The sequence below is a fragment of the Cavia porcellus genome, unplaced genomic scaffold (assembly GCF_034190915.1).
Source record: "Cavia porcellus strain 051 isolate PalLab524CR breed Dunkin Hartley unplaced genomic scaffold, mCavPor4.1 scaffold_6, whole genome shotgun sequence".
Taxonomy (NCBI): Eukaryota; Metazoa; Chordata; class Mammalia; order Rodentia; family Caviidae; genus Cavia; species Cavia porcellus.
Genome location: NW_026947489.1, coordinates 41,259,941 through 41,285,601, shown reverse-complemented (window position 1 = coordinate 41,285,601; position 25,661 = coordinate 41,259,941). Strand labels below are relative to the sequence as shown.

The 25,661-nt window shown below is 42.9% G+C and overlaps 1 protein-coding gene across 2 annotated transcripts in view; it reads right to left on the bottom strand.

The window, feature by feature from the left end:
- Positions 1–3,471: 3,471 nt before the first annotated feature.
- The window catches only part of Gatad2b (GATA zinc finger domain containing 2B), an 84,028-nt gene continuing 61,838 nt past the window's right edge, over positions 3,472–25,661 (bottom strand). Inside the window, exons 2-11 of one of the 2 annotated variants that reach the window (XM_063250499.1) lie at positions 24,618–24,953; positions 19,089–19,218; positions 16,609–16,740; positions 15,970–16,101; positions 15,275–15,445; positions 14,070–14,382; positions 11,920–12,122; positions 10,206–10,316; positions 9,921–10,038; positions 3,472–8,953 (exon numbers count right to left, since the gene is read on the bottom strand). In XM_063250499.1, the coding sequence (XP_063106569.1) occupies positions 8,820–8,953; positions 9,921–10,038; positions 10,206–10,316; positions 11,920–12,122; positions 14,070–14,382; positions 15,275–15,445; positions 15,970–16,101; positions 16,609–16,740; positions 19,089–19,218; positions 24,618–24,952 (1,779 nt within the window). In that variant the 5' untranslated portion in view covers position 24,953 and the 3' untranslated portion in view covers positions 3,472–8,819. Of the gene's footprint in view, positions 8,954–9,920; positions 10,039–10,205; positions 10,317–11,919; positions 12,123–14,069; positions 14,386–15,274; positions 15,446–15,969; positions 16,102–16,608; positions 16,741–19,088; positions 19,219–24,617; positions 24,954–25,661 lie in introns of both variants that reach the window. The other variant, XM_003475557.5, reaches the window with a different exon arrangement.

The following is a 25,661-nucleotide window of genomic DNA, read 5'->3' as shown; positions in this document are numbered from 1 at the left end:
CTGCTCTGTAGAGGGCACCAGTCAGAACTCTGCTTCCATCCTCACCTCTACCCTGGGCAGCAGAGAATGACAGCCACTCTAGCCCTGGGGAACCCCTGACCTCAGGTGGGCAGGGGCTGCCACCCAGTTCACCCATCTTCCTCTATGGCTCCTGGTTCCCTGGGCTTTTCCACCAAAGTGCTCAATGCCACCTCTGTGTAGGTTCCTAGGAGCTGCCTCCAGCCAGGACCATTTAAGGATTCAAACTCTTCCACTGCAAACTGCCAGCTGTACATTTGGAGATGCCCCTGTTCCTGGCCAGTGGTGTCAGCTCTTTCCTCCTCCTCCACACGTATCTACCTGGGTAAAGTCTTGAACCTTCTTTTGCAGTCTTTTCTGCCTTCTTTTCTCCCTCATTCCCTTCCTTCCAGTGTGTGCCACTGTACCTGGAGTCCGGGAGCACTCATGCCACACATGGGTCCCCTTTTCCACTGTGATCTCAATCCACACACTAAGCCTCCCCCGGAAAGGCTGGCTCCCTTCACCTTCCCCAGCTCCCTGCAGAGTCAGCCACCCTCTAGGAGCTCAAGCTCCAGGCATCCAACAGCAGTGGGAATGGACACAGCACTACCTGCTTTGTCTCTCTGCATGGCATCCACTGGCCACCCCTGGCAAATGAGTCCACGAGGAGGGCAAAGCAGGTCCCTCTGATAGGCGCAGTGGCTGCCAGTCTCTAGGGAAGAGGCAGGGCTGGACTTGGCCTCTAACCTTGGTCCTCTAACAGAAGGTTTTGTGCCTGTAGATTCTCAGACTGGGTGCTCTTGTGGCCAGGGGTAGAGCAGCTCCCTGCCTGGGCTCATGATGAGTAGCCACATGGGGCTGGCTGCCCTCAATGTTTGCCTCCTCTGCCTTTCCTTGGCTGGAGATACAGGTAAGGGTTAATGTGGAAAACTGCTGTGGAGACAGCGCGCATCACTGTGGTACAGGACCAAGGGAACAGGAAAGAGCAAGCCTCCATTACCATCCGTGTTACACACAAGGAGACTGGGGATTCCTGGCAGGGGATCCAGTTCTCTCCTGAGCTTTGTGGTACCAGGGTGGGAGGAGAGCAGAGCAAACTGAGGCTCCCAAGGCAGAAGACAGAGGTGGCAGGAGTGGACAGGGCCAGTTCTCCCAACACCTAGCATCAGGGGGAGTGCCCCCCACCCCCATGCCCAGAGTGTGGAAGAGGTTGAAGAGTAGGGCAGTGCTGAGGTGAAGGCCCCAGACCCACCATGGCACTGAGCCCGTCTATCTAAGCAGCCTTCTTTGCAGGGGGCGGGGGCTGAGAAAGCTGAGCAGTGTCTTAGCCTGCTTTGGCCACAACTGGGGACTAGGACTGCAGTAGAGTAGAAAATGGAGCCCTTCACCCGGGCAAGGGGGTTCAAGTGGTAGGAGAGGAAGCTGTGAAGAAACCCTGGGACAGAAGTCTAAGTCCTCCTCCCCGTGTGACCTGGGAGCAGCCCTCAGAAGTGCATGGCTTCCAAATAGGCTCTCTTCGAGATGCTATCTTTAGACTAACAAAGAACCTATGTTACCTATTCCTGTCACCCCAGAATCAGGAAAGAACCAAAGGTTCCCAAACCCCTGTTGGGAAAGGGCAGGCCTGGTGACTGTAGAAGAGGGTGGGATTTTTCTGTTCCTCCTTCCACATCAAGAAATGGGAGAATCTGTACCCCCTAAAACTACCAATTAACCTCAAACTAAACCAAACTCAGCTGAGAGTTCTGCCATCCTGTTATCCTGTCTCTTAAACCCACTCAGTCCAAATGTCAATCTACCCAAGGATTTATGGCTTTAAGGATCCTCCCAAAGCAGGAGACTGGGCAAGGGGATGTCACCTCCTCCTTCTCACAGCTAGTCTGTCCCCTTATGCATGAGCTGAGCCTGACCAGGACCTTCTGTTCTGAGTGGATTGGGAAGAGGGGAAGCCTTTATTTCCCTTCCCTTACCCATCACCTAAGAGCCCAGGATATGTGAGCTCAAGCAAGCTGCTTCTCAAGCGATCAAATTCTCATCTCCCCTTGCCAGGTCTGAAGCACTGGCTGTTTCAGGGCTTCTCTTTGCTTTTATTCTTCAAGACAGGATTTCAGGCTGGCCTTGAACTCACTTTTGTAGCCTGGCTGGCCTTGAACTCTGGCAATCCTTCTGCCTCAGCCCCCCAAATGCTGAAATTACAGGCACCCCCTTACTTCGCACCCCCCACTTTGATTTGTATTTTTCTTTCCTTTTTATCGGTACCAGGGATCAAACTCATGACTGCCTCTTGCAAGGCAGGCACTTATGCCACTGAGCTAAATCCCCAGCCCCTGATTTGTATTTTTATGAGGTTTTGTTTCAGTGCTTTGGTGACCTTGAATCCTTACAGAACCACAGAGGCAGTGAGACACACTATCTCTCCTCAATTTCAGGGGCCCAAAGAGCATGGCTTTCCTACTCCTCCCTCTTCTAGCTCTTGGCATCCAGCAGCTTTCATTCAGGTCTTTTGCCTCCTTTAGTCAGCCTCTGTGTGCCAAGAAAGAGGAAAGAGCACCCAGGGCAGAGGGGGCCAATGTTGTCTCCTCTGTGCTCTGCAGGGTATCTGAGGTACCAATGATAATTCATTGGCTGGGCTCTGCTCCTCCACAGCTCCTCTGTGCAGGCGCAGCAGCAGGTGAGAGCAACCCTTTGAGGAAATGGCAGAGGGCTAGGGACACAGCTCAGCCGCACAGCGCCTGCCTGGCAAGGACAAGGTCCTGACTTCAACTTTTGGTACCAAAAGAAAAAAAAAGAAAATTGTGTCTGTTCTAGACAACCTAGCCAATCTAAGTGCTTTGCTGGGCAAAAAAAAAAAAAAAAAAGTGGAAAATGAAAATAACTAGTATCTGGTAAATGCTCTGTAGTTGAAAGGAAAACCTGGGGAGAAAGGTGATATAATGTGAGACGGCATGTTGACAAGTCACTCTGGGGAACTGCATTCAGATGAAGCTAGAGGCTGGGGATATAGCTCAGCGGGACAAGCACCTGCCTAGCAAGTATAAAGTTGTGTTTGATCCCCGGTACCAGATGGAGTTAGAGCCTGCAGTTTGCTGAAAGGAGGGTAGTATGAGCCATTTTGAGGCACCGCCTACAGAAACTACTTCCTAGACTAGCGCAGCACAATGAAAAGGGCAAAGGACACCTTTCCCAAGGAGAATGAAGGTGCAGCCCCCTACCCAGTATCTGTGGGCCTTAAAATCTTCAGAGAATTAAAGTGGGGCCAGTGGCTTTCTCGGTGCTATTAGTGGATGAGAATAACGACACAAAACTTGAAGGATTTTACAGGACCACTACCATCATCATCAAAGGGCCAACCCAGCAGCAGTCCATCTGTGCACCACACCACCATAGACACCTCCCCCAGTCACCCCTGGACCTTCCCACCACACAGCCACCCCCAGCAATGCCATGACTAAAGCACAAGGAACTGGAAAGTTTAGAAACCATTCCTTTCTTTATTAAACATAGCTTGCAAGTGATAAATATTACAAAGTTTTTTTTCTTTTAATCCTTTCTCCAAAAATTAGCTTATTATTAGAATCTCACTGCTGAAATGCTCAGCAGCATCTGAAACAGATGGGAGTGTATTTGCCTTTTTGAAAACCAGTTTCTATTGGTCTTAGTTTTTTCATTTTATTTCCCAAACACAATGCAGAAAATTAGAATGAGTTAAAAAAGGAAGAAAAAAAAAAAAGAAAGCAAAGAAAAAGGAAACTTAAAGAGTTGTGCAAAAGGGTCTTGTTCCCCACCCACCCACCCTGTTCAGGGAAGGCTGTTCTCCATCCCACCTCCCCATTCCCACCCCTCTAACCTTCAGGTCAGGGCTCATCCCCCATTCTGCACCCTCCCCAGGCTTCACCAGCCAAGAACCTCAAGAATGGGAGTACCCAGCTTGGGCAGTGGGGAAACTGGGCCCCTGAGGGAGGCAGACTATGAAACAGCTGTCTTGGGGGGATTCAGATAAGATCTGGGGGAAGGAGAGATGTGGGCTGTATCTGAGCTCTCCTATTTTGTCACCAAGAAGATGGGAAGTTCCACATTCTGTAGCTCACAAAGGGAATAACTAGACCACCAACTGGGGAATTTCATGGGTTGATCACACTTCTTGAAGGCTTTGATTGGTGGTGAGAGGGCTTGAGGCCTGGCCCCTGACCTCAGATAACCAGAAATATGGAGACAAAGATGTAACTGGTCTGACATCCTAAATACTGTCACCTCTCCCAAGTCCATAGTAGAGGATTATTCAAGGGCACTGTCATAGATCCATTTTATACTAATTCCTTTCATTTCCTCCCCAATTTTTCAACGCTACAATCCCTTTACTTCAAGCTGTATTTTGTTTTCAAAAGGTGGGGAAGTAAACAAAGAATTTTACTAAATGGCCAGATGACTTCACAGTCTCACTTACCTCTGTTACTTCATAGTTTAGAAAAAAACTCCAACTCAGAAAATAAACTACCAAAGATAACACCAATATATTAGGAGACTTCCGGTCTCCAAATTGTGCCCTTTTGTACCATTGGTATTTTCCAGTCCTGGGCCAGGAGCCCAGCCCCACCTAAATTTGTGCAGCCTCTAAGGATGCAGACAGCTGGAGCTCTTGTTAGATGAGACCTCCTTATGATGACTTAGAAAACTCTTTTTCTACCATCCCCTGATAATACACCCTCAAAGGCCCACAAGACTAGGTTTGTTCTTTTGGAGGGTGGGGAAAATCCCTTGCATAAGAAAGCTTGACACTGAATTTTGTTATATAGGTATATTGTATATATGCTGATGCAATCAGAGGGGAAAAACAGTGCAAATACAATTACAATTCATAATAATACTTGGTTTCGATGCCCCCGGGAACTGCCCCATTCCTCAGCTACCTCCCAACTCCCAGCACGTCCCCACATATCAACCTAATGCTGGGGGGCAGGGAGGGGGGGCAGGTCAGGGTAGGGAGTGGGCTCTGCCAAGGCAGTGCTGGTGACCTGGAGGGTCTACTCCAGGGTGGGGAGGCAAGGCACAAATTAGGGGTGGGTGGTGGGGGAGGTGGCATCTCTAAGGAGGGATGGGGTTGGAGCAGCTGCCAGTCTCAGTGTGCTGGGCCCGGCCCACTCCCCTACCCACCCTCCACAGCCCTGCCTCCCTACCCCCTCCCCTTCCCCAGAAACCCTTTTGCACGGATCATACACAAACGGGCACATTACAAAATGACGTAACACAGTTTCACAATATCCATGGCTAGGGCTTTTTTTTTCTCTTTTTCAGTTTTTTTTTTTTTTCTACACAATGTACAATTCCTTTTAAATGGATCAAGAAATAGCTTATATACACGAATGAGTCCTTGTTATAACATCTCGGCAGCAAGTATCATAAGCTAATGAAGATCTTGATGAAAGGAAGGGAGCCTGGGACTGGGGCGGGTCAGGGATGTAAGCAGGGTTATGCCTTCTGGAGGGATGAAGGGAAAAGGGAATGGTTGGGGGAAAGGAACAAAAGTAAAATACCAAGAAGCATCTTTACAAAGCAGTTCTACAGCTAATTCCTTTTAAAGGGGAAAGGAAAGGTAACCAAAGCAGGAAAACATTTGTCTTTAAAAAAGAAAAAAGAAAAAAGGTCTACCATACATATATCCAAAAGGGGGAAAAATGTGGGAAAAATACTTATTCCAGCAATGGACAGTCCAGATGCTGTGGTTAAGTGACAAAACTGACAAATAAGGACCTTTGTCCCCCAGTTTTACCCAAGCCTTGCCACTAATTCACCCACTTCAGGTTTCTAGGGAGAAAGACACCACCCATGAGTAACTATTTTAGTGCCTCAGGGTCTGGAGAAAGCCAGGCAGAACTCTCTCAATATGCCCAGAATGAACGCTTCGGGGCAAAGAACAACTCTGAAGACAGGGGTTTTCTTCCTATCCTCAGGACATGAGGTTAGTGTCTACCGGGCTCAAGGCCTAGAGAACATAGTGATAACAGACCTGGAGGGACAGTCAGTGATGAACACTAGAGAATGGAGGAGGATGGAAGGGGAGGAGAGAAGGGAAGACAGGAGGTGGGAGCTAACACTTCATCATGATTAAGCAGCCCTCACTCCAGTACTAATCCCTGGGTAGGGTATGAAGATGGGGACAGGAGAGTAAGAAATTAAGCCTCAGTGATTGAGCAAAGGGTCACAGAGCTATACCAGTCAACAAACAGCTTCTATGTGAATGACCCCAAGGAGGTAAGAACAGGGACGATTTGCCCTCTCCCTCATGCCCTCAGCACCTGAGCAGGCACTAGACTGTGGGCTTTCCTTCCCCATCACTCCCTGTCTATGAATCTTACCTCCAAATCCCATTCAAGGTTGCCTGGCTCCCAGGGAAGGGGCTCAGCTTAGGGCAGGGATAGCCCCCAGCTAGACGGTATTGCACATTCTCTGTTCCTAATTTGTAATCTCAACTGACAAACCTCGGCACCTTGTACCTCTGAGCACCTCTGAGCTGGGGGTCAGGGAGACTTAACAGAAATGGCACTTTATCATGGGGAGGGGGAAGCTAGACAGACATGCCACAAGGCAAGATGACTTGTAGGAAAAACATTTAAAAAAAGCTTCCAATTTTGTGGAAGAGAAAAGGAAACCAAACAGTTCATCCAGTGCTTTCAAAGCACAGAGGGCAAAGAAAAGATGTAAGAATATATCTTTATATATATATATATATATATAATTTTAAAATAACCCCAGACCCAGTTCCATTAACCCCCCCTCCCTTTCCCACTTACAGTCAGGGGTACCACATTCCCCAAAAATACTTGAAACGACCCGATCACTACCTGTTACTAGCGTCTAGGTTCCAGATCATTTCACCACTCAGGGAGCCCAGACACTGGCTGCATCTCTGCTCCTTTATTAAGTGCTCAATGAATTTGGGGGAAGGGAGGAAAGAAAACAAGCCAGGAAGGCCCGTAGGGCCAGTATAATCACCCACAGTGGGACTGGGGTGTGGGGGGAGTAGAGGTCAGAGGATGGAAACTAAGCCCAATTTCAGCTCCTTCTCCTGACCTACCCCCAAATTTTATGAGAAAGATGTGCAGTTTGTGTGTGTTAATTTTAAAAGTGCCTGTTTACTTTAAAAAAATTATTTAATTTTTAAAAAATAAAAATGAGGGAACTTCCTCAGGTGGCTTTCAAGGGCAGAATATTAAACAATTCTTCATACCTCTGCTAAGAGTAACCCCAGTGCACTCTGACAGCTTGTAGAGTTTGAGAAGCAGGTAGGTGCTGTCCACACTCCTAAGAGAAGTCCTTCCCTTCAGGGAGCTTCCTTTACATCAAAAACAGCCTAGTTGCCTCCCTCCTCCCCCAGTGTGAGCAAATGGGATGCTGATCTCCCTAATCCCCAGAACAGCAACATTGCACAATTCATTCTCTACATTAGTAGCACTTAAGAAATTAAAAATAAAGGAAAACAATAATCAAAATAGAATTCTGGGGGTAGGGAAAGAAACATTTGTGTAGCAGAGTTCCAAAGCTGGATGTGACATGAGGGGTCTGGCCTTGGGCAGCTGGTTCTTCAGTCAGTGTCTCAGATAGGGCAAGACTACACTCCAGTTCTCTCAGCCGCTCCAGCAGGAGAGAGGACAGACAGACACTAGAACTGCAGCCACTGAGAGAACTACTTCTATTCCTCCTCTGGTCACTGGTCTCTCATACCCATGCCAGCTTCTAGAACCCCAGCAAGCTCAGCCTATAACAGCTATTCCTCTGTGTCATAGATGGGGCTATGGCTAAAAGAGGGGAGAACACCAGGATTTCTAAAAAGGGAGTGACAGTGGAATGTGGGACAGTTATGACAAGAAAACAAGATAAAACAATTTGGGCTAGTGGGCCTGGAGTCGATCCCCTGGGGTCAGGGGGACCATTCTCACTCCTCTCCATTCAGAAGGCCAGGGGCCAGCCTCAGTCCTCCTTGGCTCACCATTATGCTCCCATCACACCTCTTTCTGCCCCTCTCCCACAGGTGAATTCTAGGGTGGTTGTTTAAAGCTTCTTCCTCCAGACTTTTTCCCCTCATCCTCTGAGCCCAATTTTAACACTAGAACACGGCTTTTCAAATGTGCAGCCCCAAAACACCCACAGCTGAGGTGCTGCTCCTTGTTTGGTGACATCCATCCAACAGCTGAGGTCAACTGCATTCTAAACCTCTGCCCCTAACACTCCAGTCATGTCCTGCTTGGCAGCTGAGACCCTCCTGTAATCTGCAACACTCCCATCACTGAACTCAATGTCATTTGCATTAAAGAGAGAGAGAGAGAGAGAGAGAGAGAGAGAGAGAGAGAGAGAGAGAGAGAGAGAGAGAGAGAAAGTAAGAAAGAAAGCAAGCAAGAAAGAAAGCAATGAAAAAGATTGAGGGGGAAAGACTTAACCGTTCACTGAACAAAGGGAGGACATACAATATAATTAAAAAGAATAATAATTATAGCATAAAACAAACTTTAGAAACACATGTCAAAGGGTTTAAGATTCTCCCAGGACCTCATCCTCACCTCTATCAGAGGCAAAGATCCACTTCAATGTTAAAGAAAACCGAAGAGAGAAGATAAATCGGCAGGAGAACAGATCGCAGCAGTGTGAAGTAAAGGGGAGATGGCGGGGCATGGCGTTGTGTTTTCTTGTTGATTTCTATTTTTTGTCTTCTGTTTTTCAGTTTTGCTTTCCGTGTATGGTAGGCACTGCATGCGACGGAAGTTGGGGCAATGGGAGAGAAAAGGGGTAAAGGATTCAAGGTAGGGGTGATGCAAGTGGACCAAGCGTTATTTCTGTCCACTGATGGACTGCGATATAGACCGAGGAGGGATCATGTCTAAAAGGTATTCACGCTGTCGATCTGCCAAACTGGGGGCTTTGTGTCCTCCGATGCCAGTGTTCAAGTATGCAATGTTGACACCTGGACCAAGGAGACAAAAGTAGAGGGGAAGGATTAAAAAAGGAAATGACCTTACTATCATATCACCCTGGGGCTGCACAGTAGATAGGGTGGAAACAGGAGACACTACCTACAGCTATGAAGACTCAGCTAACTCTGTTTCAGCAGCTATTACCCTTCTACTTCCAAGCTTTTGGAAAAGCGGTCTTTCCTGAAATTTCAATCCTACCATGCACAATGAGCACAATGAAAGAAATGCGGTGAATTGGCTGGGCATGGAGGTGCATGCCTGTAATCCCAGCACTCAGGAGGCTGAGGCAGGAGGATCATTGTAAGTTTAACACCAGACTGGGCTACAAAGTGAGCCCAAGGTCAGCCTGAATCACATAGCAAGACTCTGTCTCAGAAAAAAAAGAAAAAAGACATGTCAAGAGTGTGTGGTATAGTGAGAAAAAATGTAAAGACAAAGGGATATAAGCATCAAATCTCTTCTAATCTGGGGGCCACAGACTGTGGAGAAGAACTGAAGAACCCCTGGATGATTCAAACAGGACACAGGGTGAGCCTACTCTGAAGTCAGGACAGGGTGGACCTGAGCAATACCCACATGCCTGCTGAAGGTACATTTATCACATCTGTAATGGGAGCGCCGTATTTTTACCACTCAAACCCTAGTACACTGTGGCTGGTAAGTGATATGAACTTAGCAAACATTTGCTGCCAGGCATTGTGGCACATGGCTGTTATCCCAGCACGTAGAAGGCTGAGGCAAGAGGATTCCAAGTTCAGGGCCAGACTAAACTATATAGCAAGACCCTGGGTCAAACTTCAAACAAACAAACATCTGGTGAAAGAGCAAAAAAAAACAAAAACAAAAACAAACCCGAAACTATACATCCTAAAGAATGAACAGAAAGCAAAGGAAGAAACAATTATCCTAAAAGGGCTGTTGACCACTGTGAGAAGCTTGCAGATCAACCTCTCTTACCTGGCATACCAAGGAGGCCACCTGGCACAGACAGTTGGGGTGCCTGTGCAAAGTTTGAAAGCATGGAACGAGCAGAGGTGGGTATGCCACGCTGGAGGCTGCTCTGGGGCTGCGGAGCCTATAATATGAGAAGACAGAAGATAAAACTTTGTCAAGATGGAAGGTTAAGCAGGAGGCAGACACACTGAAGTATGAAAGAGAGCACAGTTCTCACAGAAGAAAGGACAAACTGGGATCCATGGTTGACAAACCAAGAGAAATCACGATTAGGGGAAAGTTCCTTACCTGCCGAAGTGTGTGATGTCTCATGATGGTCTCTTGTTTGCTGACACTGGACACAGCTGGAGCCGTAGTAGGAGAAAGCGCTGCCTGTTGCTGTAATCGCTGTTCAATTTCCTGTTGAGAATCATCAGATCAGGTTGGTCAGGACAACCAATTTCTTAGTCAGAAAGCCTAGAGGTCTTATGTCTAATACTGTTAGCTAGCTGGAGGGAGCTGGCTCTCAGAAAATGGCTAGACTAAGTTGGGTGCTGACAATGAGCTAATATAATTAACGGTGATGAACTGTGTTGAGGTTTTATTTAGTTTGTTGTCGTACTAGGGATTAAACCTAGGAAGCACTAAACTTCACTCCTGGCACCTTTTTGGTGAGGGGGGTTGGAGGGAAGTTCAAAAGTAGATTTTGCTGTGTAGTTCAGGCTGGCCTCGAATTTATGGTAATCTTCCTGCCTCAGGCTCCGATGTGCTGGGATTACAGGCATGTGCCACTGTGTCAGGCCAGCACTTTTTAATTTTTTTTTTCCTGAGACAGAATATTGCTATGTATTCCAGGCTGGCCTTGAATTCACTATGTAACCCAGTTTAGTTCTTTTTATTTTGAGACTATTTTGCTAAGTTATCCATACTGGCTAGGCTTAGATTTTTAATCCTCCTGCGTCAGCCTCCTGAGTAACTGCATTATAAGTGTGTGTCAATATACATGGAGCAGTTCTATTTTTAATGTTTGCCTATTTTCTAGAAGGTCCGTGGAACTACCCAAAAAAGAGCCTGAAAAGTGATGGAATGGTAAACTGAGATAGAAAAAAAGATCTAAATTTCCCAAGATATTTTTCTCTCTTCAAGACATCCTCATTTTTTAACTACTGGAGGAGACATTCACATATTGTAGCACACTATACTTCACTGAGCTACTTTATTTACTTAGTTATTTTAGTTCTTTTTGAGACAGGGTTTCATTATGCAGCAGTTTGAACTTTGAATTCACAGTGGCTTTGAATTCACAGTGACACTGAGCTACTTTACAATCTAGTCTTTCTCTGTCATTTTTTTTGTTAAGTATCAACTACAGGTAATTATTTCTCTCAAAAGACTTCTTGTGTGAATACTAATTCCTCTCACCAAAATTCATTTGAGTAGAAAATAAATTGAGACTAGAGGAATTCTTTCAGTGTTATTGAAAAATCAACTTTTTTTTTTTAGTTTCTTTTTTGAGACAGAGTCCCCCTTATAGTGCAGGATGGACTTGAAGTTACTATGTAATTAACCCAGGGTGGCCTCAAACTCATGGTGATTCTACCTCAGCCTCCCTAGTACTGGGATTACAGGTGTGAGACACACCACCCAGCAAAAAACCTAGAGTCCTGGGCCTCTATCCCTTTCTCCTAACTTCAGCCATATATGCTACTCTGTTTTTGTTTTCAGAAAAGGTCTCGATACATAGTTCAGGCAGGTCTTACATTCGCCATGATCGTTAGATTCCTGAATGCTGGGATCAAAGGAACCTGCTGCATCAGTAAGCACCACTGTTTTCATTCAATCGGAAATAATCAAGTAGAAATGGGAAAGACAACAATGAAGGAGGAAGAAAAATAACCTAGGCCTCCAGGTGCAGAGGTCTGAGAAGACCATGTAGTAGGTAACTCCTTGGATCTAAGAGCAACAACTCTTTGGTAAAACCAAACCCAAGAGGTAGCTGGAGAATAGAAGTCAGAATTCTTACCTGTTCCTGCTGTAGGGCTTTGACAAAAGCATTTTTCAGCCGGTTGGTGTGTTCAGCTTTCAGAGCTTTTTTCTGGTTGGAGGTCATACACTGTTCACACAGAATCTTACCATTCTTTTCTTGCTTCCAGTGAGGGGTGAAATCTGTGCGGCACTGGGCACATACAAAAGGTTCGACTCGCAGGAGTGAGGCACAGCTTTTGCCTACATGCCAAGAGAAAGAACTGTAAGTGGCTTCACATTTCCTAGCTCTTTTCTTTCTCTTCATTAAATAGATCTTTTCCAGGAGTTTCTTCTGCTGAATTAAGAGACTACCATAAGAACAAAAACTCTTATTATTTAAAAAAATATTTTTATTTGTATTTCATTTGATTGTAACAATATTACTATCATTTACATCCAGTAAACTATAAAGTTCCTTTAAATGACAAAACTAGAAACAAGAATTCACATTTTATGATTTCCTGCTGTATCACGATGAGAAAATACTGAGTCAACTCAGAATCAAAGGACTCCATCTAATTCAACTGGTATTTTTGCTTCTTATCATCTACTTTGCTCACATCACTCTTTATCCTCCCTCCACCCTTTTTTTTTTGGAGACAGTGTCTTACTATGTTGTCCAAACTGGCCTTGAACTCCCAGTGATCCTCCTGCCTCAGCCTCGAGTGACTGGATTATAACCGTGCACCACTACGCCTGACACTTTATTCCTTTTATGTAATTTTTCTCTTTCTTTCTTTCTCTTTTCTTTCTTTCTTTCTTTCTCTCATCTGTCTCTCTCTCCTTCCTTCCTCTCCCCCCCTTTCTTTCTGGTACTGGGGATTGAGGTCATGACCTTGAGTTTGCCAAGCAGGCACTTCTGCCACTGAGCTAAGCCCCTGGCCCCCTCCTTTTATATACAACTTTCAGTTATCATTCTGTCACTCTGAGATCTTTCTATAGCCAAGAGTGTTCCTTCTATTGTACAGTGTTCCTATGGAACACATTTCAGTATGTTTGGAAATTTTAGTGCAGTATCATCTTCTTTTTTTTTGGTGGTACTGGGAATTGTGCTTGCCTGGCATGCGCTGTGCTACTGGGCTGTATTCCTGACTCCTTTAATACTTTCTTTTATTATTCATAGTTTGATTCAGTATTGCTTCAAGCTATAAATTATCATCATTTTTAGTTATCCATAGGTATCAGTATGCATATTTTCTCTATAGCACTCACAGTGCAGGAACTAAAAATGGCAATTCAACACAGCCAGGTATGGTGGCACATACCTATAATCACACCACTTGGGAGGCTGAGGCAGGAGGATCTCTATGAGTTCAAGGCCAGCCTGAACTACATAGAGAGATCTCTGTTTCAAAAAAAGATTTTTTAAAAGTTTTATTCATCAAATTATATATGCATCAGCGTAGCCACCTTTTTTTGGCTTTAATGTGGTGCTAGGTATGGAACCCAAGGTCTTGAACATGCTAGAAACATTTTTTTTTTATTGGTACCAGGGATCAAACACATGACCGCTTGCTTGCAAGGCAGGTGCTTATGCTGCTGAGCTAAATCCTCAGCCCCATTAGAAACATTTTTTACCACTGAGTTACATCCCCAGTTCACCTAGGCACCATTTAAAAGAACAATAAACTGAAAAAATACACACAGACTGCACAGACAGAGTTGTCTCATCCCCCAAACCGACTGAACCCATGGAACACTAAACTACATCTCCAGCCCATTTTATTTTTTTGAGACAGTGTTTTTGCTAAATTGGCCTCAAACTTAAGATTCTTCTGCCTCAGACGCTCACGTAGCTAGGATTTTAGTTATGTACCCCCATACTTGGTTACAAAACTAATACACTCTTTCCAAACTGCCTAGAAATAAACACTGGCAGTACTAAGAGGGTATTTAAAGCCACATTATACTCTGTGATACTCAGCCCATATCAATCACATCTTGGCACTCTCTAGTTCAAGAACTAGTTACCAAACCAAGCATAGCAGCAGCATAAATCTATTGCCAGCACTCAGGAGGATGACACAGGAAGACTGTTGTAGGTCTGAGGCCAGACTGAACTACACAGTGAGTTCAAAGCCAGGCTGAATTACATAGCAAAATCCTATTTCAAAAAACAAAATGAAAAACCCTAAAAACTAATCTTACCTTGGCTGTCAATGACACTCTGCACGACCTCTTCCAAGCCTACCATGTAGATGAACTCGCTGTTAGCTGCACTGGGCAGAAAGTGAAGCAAGGGAGCAGGTGGCTTTGGAGGTGGGATCTCCAGAAGCGTCTTTTCCAACTGCTTGCGAAGAGCTAATTTGGCTGCAGCTTGTGAGTTGGCAGCATCAGTCATGGCGCTGGGGCTAGGGAGTGGTGAGGACACTCTGTTCACGGTTCCTGGCTGGATATGTGAGGCAAGGTTCATGTAGATGGCAGAGGATGTTGTGCGCTGACAGGGAACGGAAGAACTTGACTGCTGAAACAGATTGAGAATAGGTGTCAGTCATAGCTTATCTATAGCGAAAGACTAATTCTTGTTTTTTAGTACAGGACATGATCCAAGCCCAATCTGAACTACTTAGCTTCCACAAAATAGGGTGTATCCAACTTACTCACTGAAAGAGAACTCTGACACACAAGAAAAAAGAATGAGCTGGAACTGTTAAGAGGAAGAAAAAAAAAAAAAAAAAAACCCAACCCAAAACAGTGGGGATTCTTTCTGTTACATATCCTTATGCTTCCATTTTTGGAATGTTCTCTATTTCAAGCTTCATTCAAAGTTGGGTGCAATGGCACAGGCTTGGAACCCCAGAACTTGGGAGGCAGAAACAGGCAGATAGCAAATTTGAGACCCATTCTCAAAAAACATAACAAAGGGCCAGGGATATACCTCAGCAGCACAGCGCCTGTCACAAGTGCCAGGTCCTTAATTCAGTCCTCGGTATCAAAAACAAAACAAAGCAACCAAATCCAACTAAACCAAAACAATCAAAACCCAAACAAAACAAAATAATAAAAAAACCAAAAACTCTAGCTAGGTGTGATGGCACATGCTTATAACCCCAGCACAAGGGCGACTGAGGCAGGATTGCTGGGAGTTTAAGGCCAGTGTTAGCTACATCATCAGTTCAAGGACTACATGGTTAGTTTAAGGACTACACGAGAGATCTTGTTTCCAAAATATCAGCAAGCAAAGCAAAACAAAAAACAACCTCCACCCCCGAAAACAACAATAATAAATCTCCAATCCAAAACATCCACTGTCCTAGTTTCTCTATACACAAAAACTTAAAAAACTTTTGGCCCTTTTAACAAGAAAAACAAATAAAGAATTTCTCTTTTTCCACATTAGTGGTCTCTCTTACTGGCTGGTAATTGATGGCAGGATTCATGTTGGGTGTTGTGGTGCGTACGAGGCCAGGCTTAGGTGGGCCCCGCTGACCCTGTAGCTGGGCTGGATTTGGTGCAATAACACGTTGAGACATCAACATGTGTGGGAGGGTGGTACTGGTTGCTGAACGAATGACACTGTGACCCTGAAGAGGAAAAAGAGGGGAAAAAACTAGTCACCAGTGGTATAATGCTATGTAAAATGCAAAAAGGGAAAATACTGCTTATAATTAATACATAGCTAAGTAGAAACACTAGAACACAGACTTTGTCATTTTGTCTGATAAGCTATTAGATAAACCTACCATCATTCTAAATGTTGACTAGTAGCTAGAAAATCCCTGGCCTTTTTGATATATGCCAAGGGTGAACCTATGGCATGTGTGTGTAACAAGCTCACTGTTATCACTGAAAGCTCTAAAAGGTTCACCATGATTGGTAAAAGATAACCCTTCTCTAGAGAATCTAGAAATCTTCTCTAGAGAAGAAAAAGTATAATGGGCAGATGAAGGTTATTAATTTTGCTACTGCAGACCATATCATGCAATGAAGGACTAGTAACAGCACTTTTATTATGGCTAGGTTCTTCTACACTCTTCACAAAAGCCTCCAGGCAGACACAGGAGAGACAGAGCCTTTGAACATTATAATCCTAGTATAGATCACATACCTGCAATGTTCTCAAATTTTGAGGCTCAACTCCTTGGGCTCCAGGCCGGGATGGAAGCTTGGATAAACCCTGCTGGCCAACATGGGCAGGAGATGGCTGAACAATAGATGCCGCATTCTGTACAACTGGAGTCTAGGAGAAGGAAGGTAAAATTAGACTGTAGAACAGGCAAATAACTAAAAGTGGACTTCAGTATCAGTGAGAATCTCCTGTTGACCAGGAGGAAAAGGAGAAAAACGTGATTAAGGTATTCTTGATTAAGGCCTAAGATTTATGGGGAAAAAAAAAAACAAAGAAAAATTGGCCAGACATAGTGGCACACATCTGTAATCCAAACACTTAGGAGGCTAAGGCAGGAGGACTGCCATGAGTTCAAGGCCAGCCTGGACAACACAGCAAGGCCCTGTTTTTTAAATCAGGTTATAAAAATCAAACCAAACCAAACAGAACGTGCTTCCCCCTCCCCCACAAAAAAGGCAAAGCAAAACAAAATAACTCCCCAAAACACAATACTTCTGGAAAACAAAAAACTATGAAACCAGAGAAAAATGAGCCACAAAGCTGAATCTACCTGGGGCAGCCTCTCTAAGACCAGTTTTATTTCTTTTCCCCTAGTCTTTTATTTCTAGAGCACATTACCTTTTGGACCACATTCTCTTTTTGTAGTTGACTCTGTCTGAGTTTCTTCAATAGCACCAGTCGAGCTTCTTCCAATCGCAGCTCGTCCCTCAGCTGCTTGATAAGCTGCTGTCTTTCCTCAATGCCTTTGCCCTAAGGAAACATAGAGACCATCAAGTACAGTAGCAACACATATGCAGAATCCTTTGCTGAGAGAGATCATCTATACTTTTTTAGGTCTAACCTTCAACATCCATAAAAAGTGACACAAAGCCTGGCAGTCAACAGATACTCAAAAAGTGCTTATCAAATGGAGAGACCACATATAAATGCTACTCAGATTTTTAATGAAACAGAATGACCAAAAAAAAAAAAAAAAAAAAAAAAAAAAAGCCACATTTGGGGGTGGGGTGTGTGTGTGTGTGTGTGTGTGTCTCTTGGGGGTGGGGGTGTGTGTATTATATATTGAGTCTACCAAAAAAAATCCATACACATTTCATGAAAACTAGTAGGCTTGGCTCTTACAGAAGAAACTGCAAATATATATGCAGCAATCTCAATACCCAAGGTTACCCAAGCAGTCATCTGCCACAATAATAAATATCTAGAAGCTAACAGCCCACCACTTTGAGCATCTCTTACAATTGTAGAGGCCAAAGATAATTTGTATTAATTTCAGGGTGTCTCAATAAATTTAGTATTCAAATAATTACACATGGTTTTCTTTTCCTGAAGTGTGTATACATTTTTTGGTGGACTGTGTATATACGTACACACACAGTAATGTACGACATGATGTATTTTTTAAAATTTTAGAGAAAAAAAAATTTCTAAACAAAAAACAGAGGAGAGTTACAATGGTTATTACATATTTTTTTTTTGGTACTGGGGATCAAACTCATGACTTCACACTTGCCAGGCAGCCCTTGTGCCACTGAGCTAAATCCCCAGTCCCTACACTGCGTATTTTTATCTTTAGTTATTCAGAGTACAAGACATAGGCATTTAATTGTACAGGCAATGTTAGCACAAACCTTTCCAATGAACTAAGAGAAATTTAGTAGTATAACCATCTTAACTATCTCATACATACATATATATATATAATATATATAAAAATTATGTATACACACATATATATTTGCTTTTCTCTTCCTTCTTTTCCTTTTTCTGCATCCCAGGTTCTCTTTCTTTTGAATACTTTCTCCCCCATTTTACAATATTTAATATACACTTTGGATCTTACTCTTTCAGCTTCTCACAATAGGGAGACAATAGGATGCTACACATGTGAGTCTGGTTTATTTCACTTATGAGTACAGTCTCAATCTGCATCCATTTACCTATAGAAGTTTCAAGTTTACCCTTCTTTATGGCTAAGTAGTACTCTGTTGTATAAATAGATCATATCTTTTTTATCTATTCCTCACTTGATGGGTAATCTGGGTTGTTTCCAAGATCTTGCTATGACAAATTGCACTGCTATAAATGTGGGGACACATATATCACTGTGCTATGATGTTTTTAATTCTTCTGGGAAGATACCCAGAAAAGGAATAGCTGGGACCAATAGACCTCTAATCCTAATTTTTTGAGGAATCTGCAAATTGATTTCCATGGTGGTGGCACCAGTCTACACTCCTACCAACGGTGGAGAAGAGTATTTCTCCCCTGCCCCCAGTTCTCAGAGCATTTGTTATTGGTTGATTTCATGATGGCAGTCATTCCTTCTAGGGAGAGGTGGAATCTGTGTTGTTTTAATTTGCAACTCTTAAATGACCAGTGATATTTAACTTTTTTTCATGTTTATTTGTGTATATATATATTTTTAAAAAGAACCTATATTCTGAGGTAAGAGTCTAGATAAGAGTTACAGGGTATCCTTGTAGTTAAGAATTTACTTAATGTATCATGTATTCAGAGATGGGCTTAAAAAAAAAAAAAAGAATTTACTTAATGTGGTATATGAGTTGTAAGGCTGAACATAATTAGATTGACCATAACAGCTTTTATGTATGTGTTTTGTGGTGGTGGTTGTTTTTTGAGACACAGTCTCACTATGTTGCTCAGGCTGGCCTCAATCTATGTGCCTCCAAACTGTTGGAAGTATAGACATGCATTATCATGCCTGGCTTCCCAACATATGCATTTTTTCTTTTCCTTTTTGTTTTGTTTTGTTTAAGATCTGGTCTCGCTATGTAGTTCAGGCTGGCCTTGAACTTACTATGTGGCCCAGGCTGGCCTCAAAGTCATGTGGATCCTCTTGCCTCAGCCTCCCATGTGTGAGTGCTGGGTGGTGAGTAGCCACTATGACTGGCTAATAGGTCCTTTTAAAAAGGCAAAGTTTTGAAATTGAGAATCACTAAAGACTCTTCACTGATAGGTAGTTACAAAAAGCAAATAGTTGAAAACTAAGTTTTAAAAAAACAAGCAAACTAAAAAAACAATACTATGGCTGGTGAGAAATTAAAGAAAATGGAACATAAATGCAGGTGTTTTACCTTGAACATCTCCAGGTTGGCTGCTTTGAGTCTTTCTTCCATTCGGGAGCTGGAACGAGGACTGGAAGCCTCATTGTCAGACAAAACAATGATGTCTGGAGAAGGAGTTAGCCTTCCTCGATCTGGCTCACTAGACAAGAAAAATAAAAGTTACTATTTCCAACAATAAGGCTCATAAAGAGTGGTTTTTTTTTTTTTGTCTTTTTGAAACAGGGTTTCACTGTGCAGTACAGACTGGCCTTGAACTCACTTTGTAGCCAAGGCTGGCCTCAAATTCAATGAGCCTCCTGCTTCAGCCTCCTGAATGCTGGATTACAAGTGTGCACCACCATGCCTGGCCTGTTTTTTTCCCTCTGTGCTGAACTTTTGGTCTGTTTTGATTCACCCAGAAAAAGACAAACACTCAAGTCTTATGATATAGACACCAATATCTGATAGCAAAGCCAGGTGTGGTGGCACATGCCTGTAGTTCCAGCACTCTGGGAAGCTGAGGCAGGAGATCACTGAGAGTTCAAGACCAACCTGTGCTACAAAGTGAGCTCAAGGCCAGCCTGAATTGCACAGCAAGACTTGTCTGAAAGAAAGAAACAAAGGAAGGAAGGAAGGAAGGAAGGAAGGAAGGAAGAAAGAAAGAAAGAAAGAAATCTGGTAGCAAAACCTCAGCAAGATACTCTCCTAAAGTCCTTACAAAATAAACAGGCATAAATACATAAAAAGATGAGTATTTTTAATCACAAAAATTTTTATTTTGTATCTCCACTGTATTGTCATGATGTGAAGGCTTGGAAAGGAAATAACTAGTTCTACAAGAGACAGAGCAAAAGCAGTAGAGCTTAGTTACCATGAAGAGGTACCTCATTACAACAACAGTAATATGGTCCTAGCCACGCATGGTGACAAACACCTGTGATCCATCCCAGCACTTGGAGGCTCAGGCAAAAGGACTGCCAAGAGTTCAAGGCCAGCCTGCACTACACAAGCAAGTTCAAGGCCAGTCTGGACTACACAGTGAGACTTTCTTAAAACAAACAAAATCAACAATAATAATAATCAAATAAAGGTCTTTATCTGAATTTTTTAGAAAAGAGACTGTGTGATAACTGCTATGACAGTCTAGCTTGTTGAGAGCAGATACTAAAGAGTAGCAAGCAAAAGAAACTACTGTAAGTGACTTAAAGAAATGGACAATGCCAGTTATAAAGAGTCAGCTACAGCTTCCGAAGGATTAAACCTTCAGAACATATATTTAAGTCGGATCAATTTACCAGAATAGTGGGGTTTCTTTTTGGCAGTACTAGGGATTGAACCCAGGACCTTGCATTAAACTATATTCTTAGCCCTTTTTAATTTTTTTACTTTCTTTCTTTTTTTTTTAAATGGGTACTGAGGGTTGAACTCACAACCTTGCACTTACCAGGCAGGTGCTTACACCACTGAGCTAAATCCCCAGCCCCTTTTTAAATTTTTTATTCTGTGAGGGTCTTGTGAAGTTGTGCAAGCTGGGCTTCAACTTTTGAGCTTCCTGCTTTAGCATTCTGAGGAGCTGAGATTACAGGTGTACACTACCATGCCTGGTAATTTGCAATTTTTATCTTATAGTTTCCCTCAAAAGACACTGCTCAGAAATTACTCTGACATTAGTCAGGCACCATGGTGCACACCTGTAATCCCAGCACTCAGGAGGCTACACATTGAGTTCATTGCCAGCCTGAACTATACACCAAAACCCTGTCTCAAGAAAATTTACTTTGACATCTGAATCTCCCACTGACTCCTCTTATTTCTTAATCTATTCAATAAATAACCCTTATTTTGGCATTTTTCAGGCTAGCTTTGTTTCTGCAATGTAAATGAATCCCAGAAACTATCTCAGGTTCTCAAACCAATGATTATTTCACATCTCTCCTCTGATTTGTGTAATTTTTTTTTTTTTTTAAATCCTGTAGTCTAGGCTGTCCTGGAACTTGTGGCAATCCTCCTGCCGAGCCCTTCTGAGTGCTGGGATTACAGGCATGTGCCACCACATGTGGCTGTTTTTATTGTTTGAATCAGGGTCTCATTACGTAGTTCAAGCTGGCTTGGAACTCATGGTGGTTTTCCTGAGTGCTGGAGTTATAAGCATGAGCTCACTGATTTCAAAGATACTTTCCCAGATCATCTTTTTTGGAGGCTATATGTCTAGGGTAGTATTTTCTTCAATCTTCATTGATGTGTAATTAAAAATTTTAATGTTCACAGATCATTACTCACAAGAGCTTATCTACCATTTCTCATAATTTCTTACCCTAGTTGCTTTTGGTATACAGAGGATGTTTTGTCATTTTTGGTGGTGTTAGGATGGAACCCAGGTCCTTGTGCAGGGTAGGCAAGCACTCTACCAAAGAGCTAAATCCTCAACCCATGAAAATCTTTTGATCAAGCCATCCCTGATATTTGGGTTAGGCACTTAATTTCTCAACATGGTAAAGCATGGTAAATCACTCAAGTTGAGCTGAGGAAACAGAATAAGGGGACTGACTGTCCCATTAACTTTGTCAGCGATGCTGTACAACCACTGGCCACAGGTATAGCAAATAAACAATGCATAGTTACACAAAAAGAAGCCACTAGAGGGAGAAGAGAGCCTTCTATTCTGTAACCCTAAATTCCTGGAATAATGGTCAGGCCCAAACCAAGTGTTTCAATTCATTTTTGTGTGTGTTATTTGTATATGTATTCCTTCATACGCTTATCCCTAGGGTTAACATGGGTGAAAAATTTTAAAGTCTGGAAAACTTGCCATTTTCTCCTTGACTCACCAGTGTTTGCGTTACTATCAGAGGCTCCCTCCCCCTTTTTGAGATAGAATCTTATCATGTTAGCCAGGTTAGTCTCAAACTCATACTCTTGGGCAATTCTCTAATCTCAATTTCTGGAACAGCTGGGACTATAGGCATGTATCAATGTACTCAGCTCAGAAGATTTAGAAATTCTATTACTGAGTTGATTACATGTATTACCAAAGACTGACTCTAAGGTAATAAAATACCTCCATGTTCATATTAGTGCCATTTCCTACTTAGGAACTGCTCAGTACTAAGAGAAGTGGAGACATTTGAGATTTTGGAACTGTATGATATTATCATGAAGATTCATCTGGGAACAACTTTAAATGATATTTTATTCCCAGATACATTCAGATTCACATTACATAGATAAGGCAAAAGCCTAAGTCGAATCCTACTCCAAAACTTTCAACTTCTGATGAGGAATGAAAAACACTCAAGAGACAGAAGTTACAAGGGTTGGGGATTTAGTTCCGCGGCATAAGCGCCTGCCTTGCAAGCACGTGGTCATGAGTTCAATCCCTGGCACCGGTAAAAAACAAAGAAAAAAAGAAAGAGAAGTACTTACTTTGCTCCTTTTCTAAACATACATGGATTTACAGTATTTAGGATTCAAAAGTATGAAACCTTCCCTATTAGATAGGCTCTCACTATGCACATGCAGTTCAGGCTGGGAACTGCTGGTCTTGAACTCACTTTGTAGCCTAGGCTGGCCTTGAACTCACAGCGATCCTCTAGCCTCAGCCTCCTAATGCTGGCATTACAGGCATGAGCCACCACACCCAGCTCTATTAAAGATTGTTAAAAACCCAATTTACTGTTGACATCGTTTGTGACTCAGTCTGGCATGTTCTCAGAAGCTGTCACTTTGAGACTGTATCCGATTAGTAGAAACAACTGAATAGAAAGAGAAATGCTATGTTTCTCTAGCATTCCAAACTGCTAGGATTGGTTTCATAAATATATTACAGATATTGTAACTAGCCCAACTTGAGGCCAAAATACAATACTTGGGAAATTCTGACAATGGCTCTCATACTAAAAACTTCATCTTCCTTCTGCTTCCAACTTTTTTCTTTCTTTTATCTCAGGGAACCATGGGTCTACTAACCGGGAGTCTACTAATCTTGTTCGTTCTTACAAAACAGCTTGGTTTCAAGTGGTAAAAGGTGTGAGCATCCTAGTGTCTTGGCTTCTAGAGGCTTATGCTTCAAAAGTGCATCAGCAGTGCCTGCCTGGCAAGCACAACGTCCTGAGTTTAACACATGCCGGGCAAGCGCAAGGTCCTGAGTTAAATTCCTGGTACCAAATAAATAAATAAATACACACACTGACGGGGGTTCACAACAGTCTGGCCTTATTCGGTACACAGTGCTGGCTCTCAAATATAGGGTCTGTCACAGGTTAAAGCAAGCACTCTAAAACTAAGCAACTTCATCTGTCTTCCTTTTACCACAATTCAGCAATATTTCAAAAGCACAGAGGTCTTTCCAGAATGCCCAACAATGTATCTATGAAAAGTAAGTGCACTTATGGTCCAATTTCACCTTTTCTTCCTTCCTCCAAAATGCAGGTTCTATAATTTGCTCCAGAAGGACAAGGATAGCTATGGAGCAAGTGGATTGCTCAGATGCATTCATTCACCAATTCATTTTCTTCCAATGGATCTAAGGATGTCTATTTACATGCTGTTCTGCTGAAAACTACCTATTGGGTCCAAGGAATTTTTATTTTCTTCCAGGACCACTGCAGAATTTACCTGAATTTTATTCTTTTTTTTTAAAAAACACAGGATAGGGGCCAGGCATTTAGCTCACAAGTGCCTGCCTGGTAAGCGCGAAGTCCTCAGTTTGATCCTGGGTACCCCCCCAAAAAAAAGAAAAAAGAAAAGACAGGATATTGGGCTAGGGACAAGGCTCAATAGTAGAGCTCTTGCCTTGCATGCATGAGGCCCTGGGTTCAATACCAGCACCCCATACACACTCTTTCCTTCTCCATTAGCTTAGCTTCTTCAGCATTCTTCTTTGGCTCAGCCTTGGGATAAAGTAAGATCAGCTGCTGGGTGGGACCTATACTGTGATTCACTGACCAATCTTTCTAAACTCTTAGCCAGTTCCATGCACCTTAGTGTGTGTATCACTGTTTTAAATACAGTGCTTGAAATTGATAAGATACTTTTAAAAGGCCTGGGAAAATGCATGTGTGCATGTATGCATGACTAGGAATGAATATACACATATTGTAAGGACTGGTGGAAATGGCAGGGAAAAATATGAATTTAGAGACCATACCACATCAAGATATTCTGATACAAAAAGTCAGGCTAATTCTTTGATGTAATAAAAAACAAACTCTACAGTATATGGATCCTAAAACTTCTAGAATGATTTGAAGCAAAGACTGTGTTTCCTCCCCTAAGATTAGGGTGAATGCATATACTAATTGGACCACTCGTCCCCTAGTGCCCCTTTTTCCAGCAATAATGATCTTAAGGTAGATCTTGTAATTCTTAATATGCTAAGCAAATTGGAAGTATGCAGTTTTATTTAGAAAGAAGAATAATTTGTTAAGTCACATGTTACAGACATGTCTTCTTCAAGAAGTTTTAGGATGAAAAACACTTTCCTCTCACTGGAATTAATTCCATTCTCATAGGCTTAGTCTATGACAAGACATCCCTGGAGGCTATCAACTTGAACCATACCTCCGTCTAGCACTCATATCCACTGGTTCATCACTGATGTTTTCTTTGCCTGGCCTTCCAGCAGTCCTGTTGTCTCCATGAGGCCTGAGATTCCCATTCAGTTTCTCTTCATAACCCTTAACTCCACTGCCATCCTGTTTGGTGGGTAACTCATGTGGCACCTCAAGATTTGCCAAATCCTTCCTTTTGAGCAGTGCCAACATTTTTAGACGTTCCATGGCCTCATGTCCCTCCATTTTAAGCCGTTTTGCCAGCACGTCATCTCGTTCATCTGCTGGGTCCAAGCTCCTTTTCAACAGATTCAGACGAAGAGCATCTTCTGTCATTCTATCCATCCTGTGAGAGTAATATAAATGAAATATGAATGAAGTCCCTTTAAAAGTCCATAGGAAAGACAGCAAAGGGATAAAAAAGTTATCAAGAAAAATCCTGTTAAAAAAAAAAAAGAAAAAAGAAAAATCCTGTAGCTGGGCTCATGGAGGTACACACCTGTAATCCCAGCACTTGGGGGGCTGAGGCAGGAAGATCACTGTTAGTCTGCGGCCAGCCTTGGCTAAATACAGTGGTACTTCAGTTCAGGAATGCTTCTGTTTGCAAACAATTTAGTTTGCAAATAGAAGCGTGTGTGTGACAAAATTCTGTTTTTGTTTGCAAAAACTCTGCACCAGGTGATGAACACAACTTGGACCATCTTTTCCAGAATTTTTTTTTTTTTTTTTTTTTTTGGTCTTTTTCGTTTTTATCAGTACCAGGGATCGAACTTACGACTGCCTGCTTGCAAGGCAGGCACTTATGCCGCTGAGCTAAATCCCCAGCCAGCCCCCTTTTCCAGAATCTTGAAAAGAACTGTTTGTGAACTAAGGTACTACTGTTGTGAATTCAAGGCCAGCCTGTACTACATATTGAGATCCTGTCTCAAAGAAACAAATAAAAACAATCATTTTATTAACTCCCCCAAATTAACTGAGCTAACCTTCCAAACTTTACTGTTTTAAACCAGGCATAGTGGGGAGGGTTAGGCAGGAGGATTGCTTCAAGTTCAAG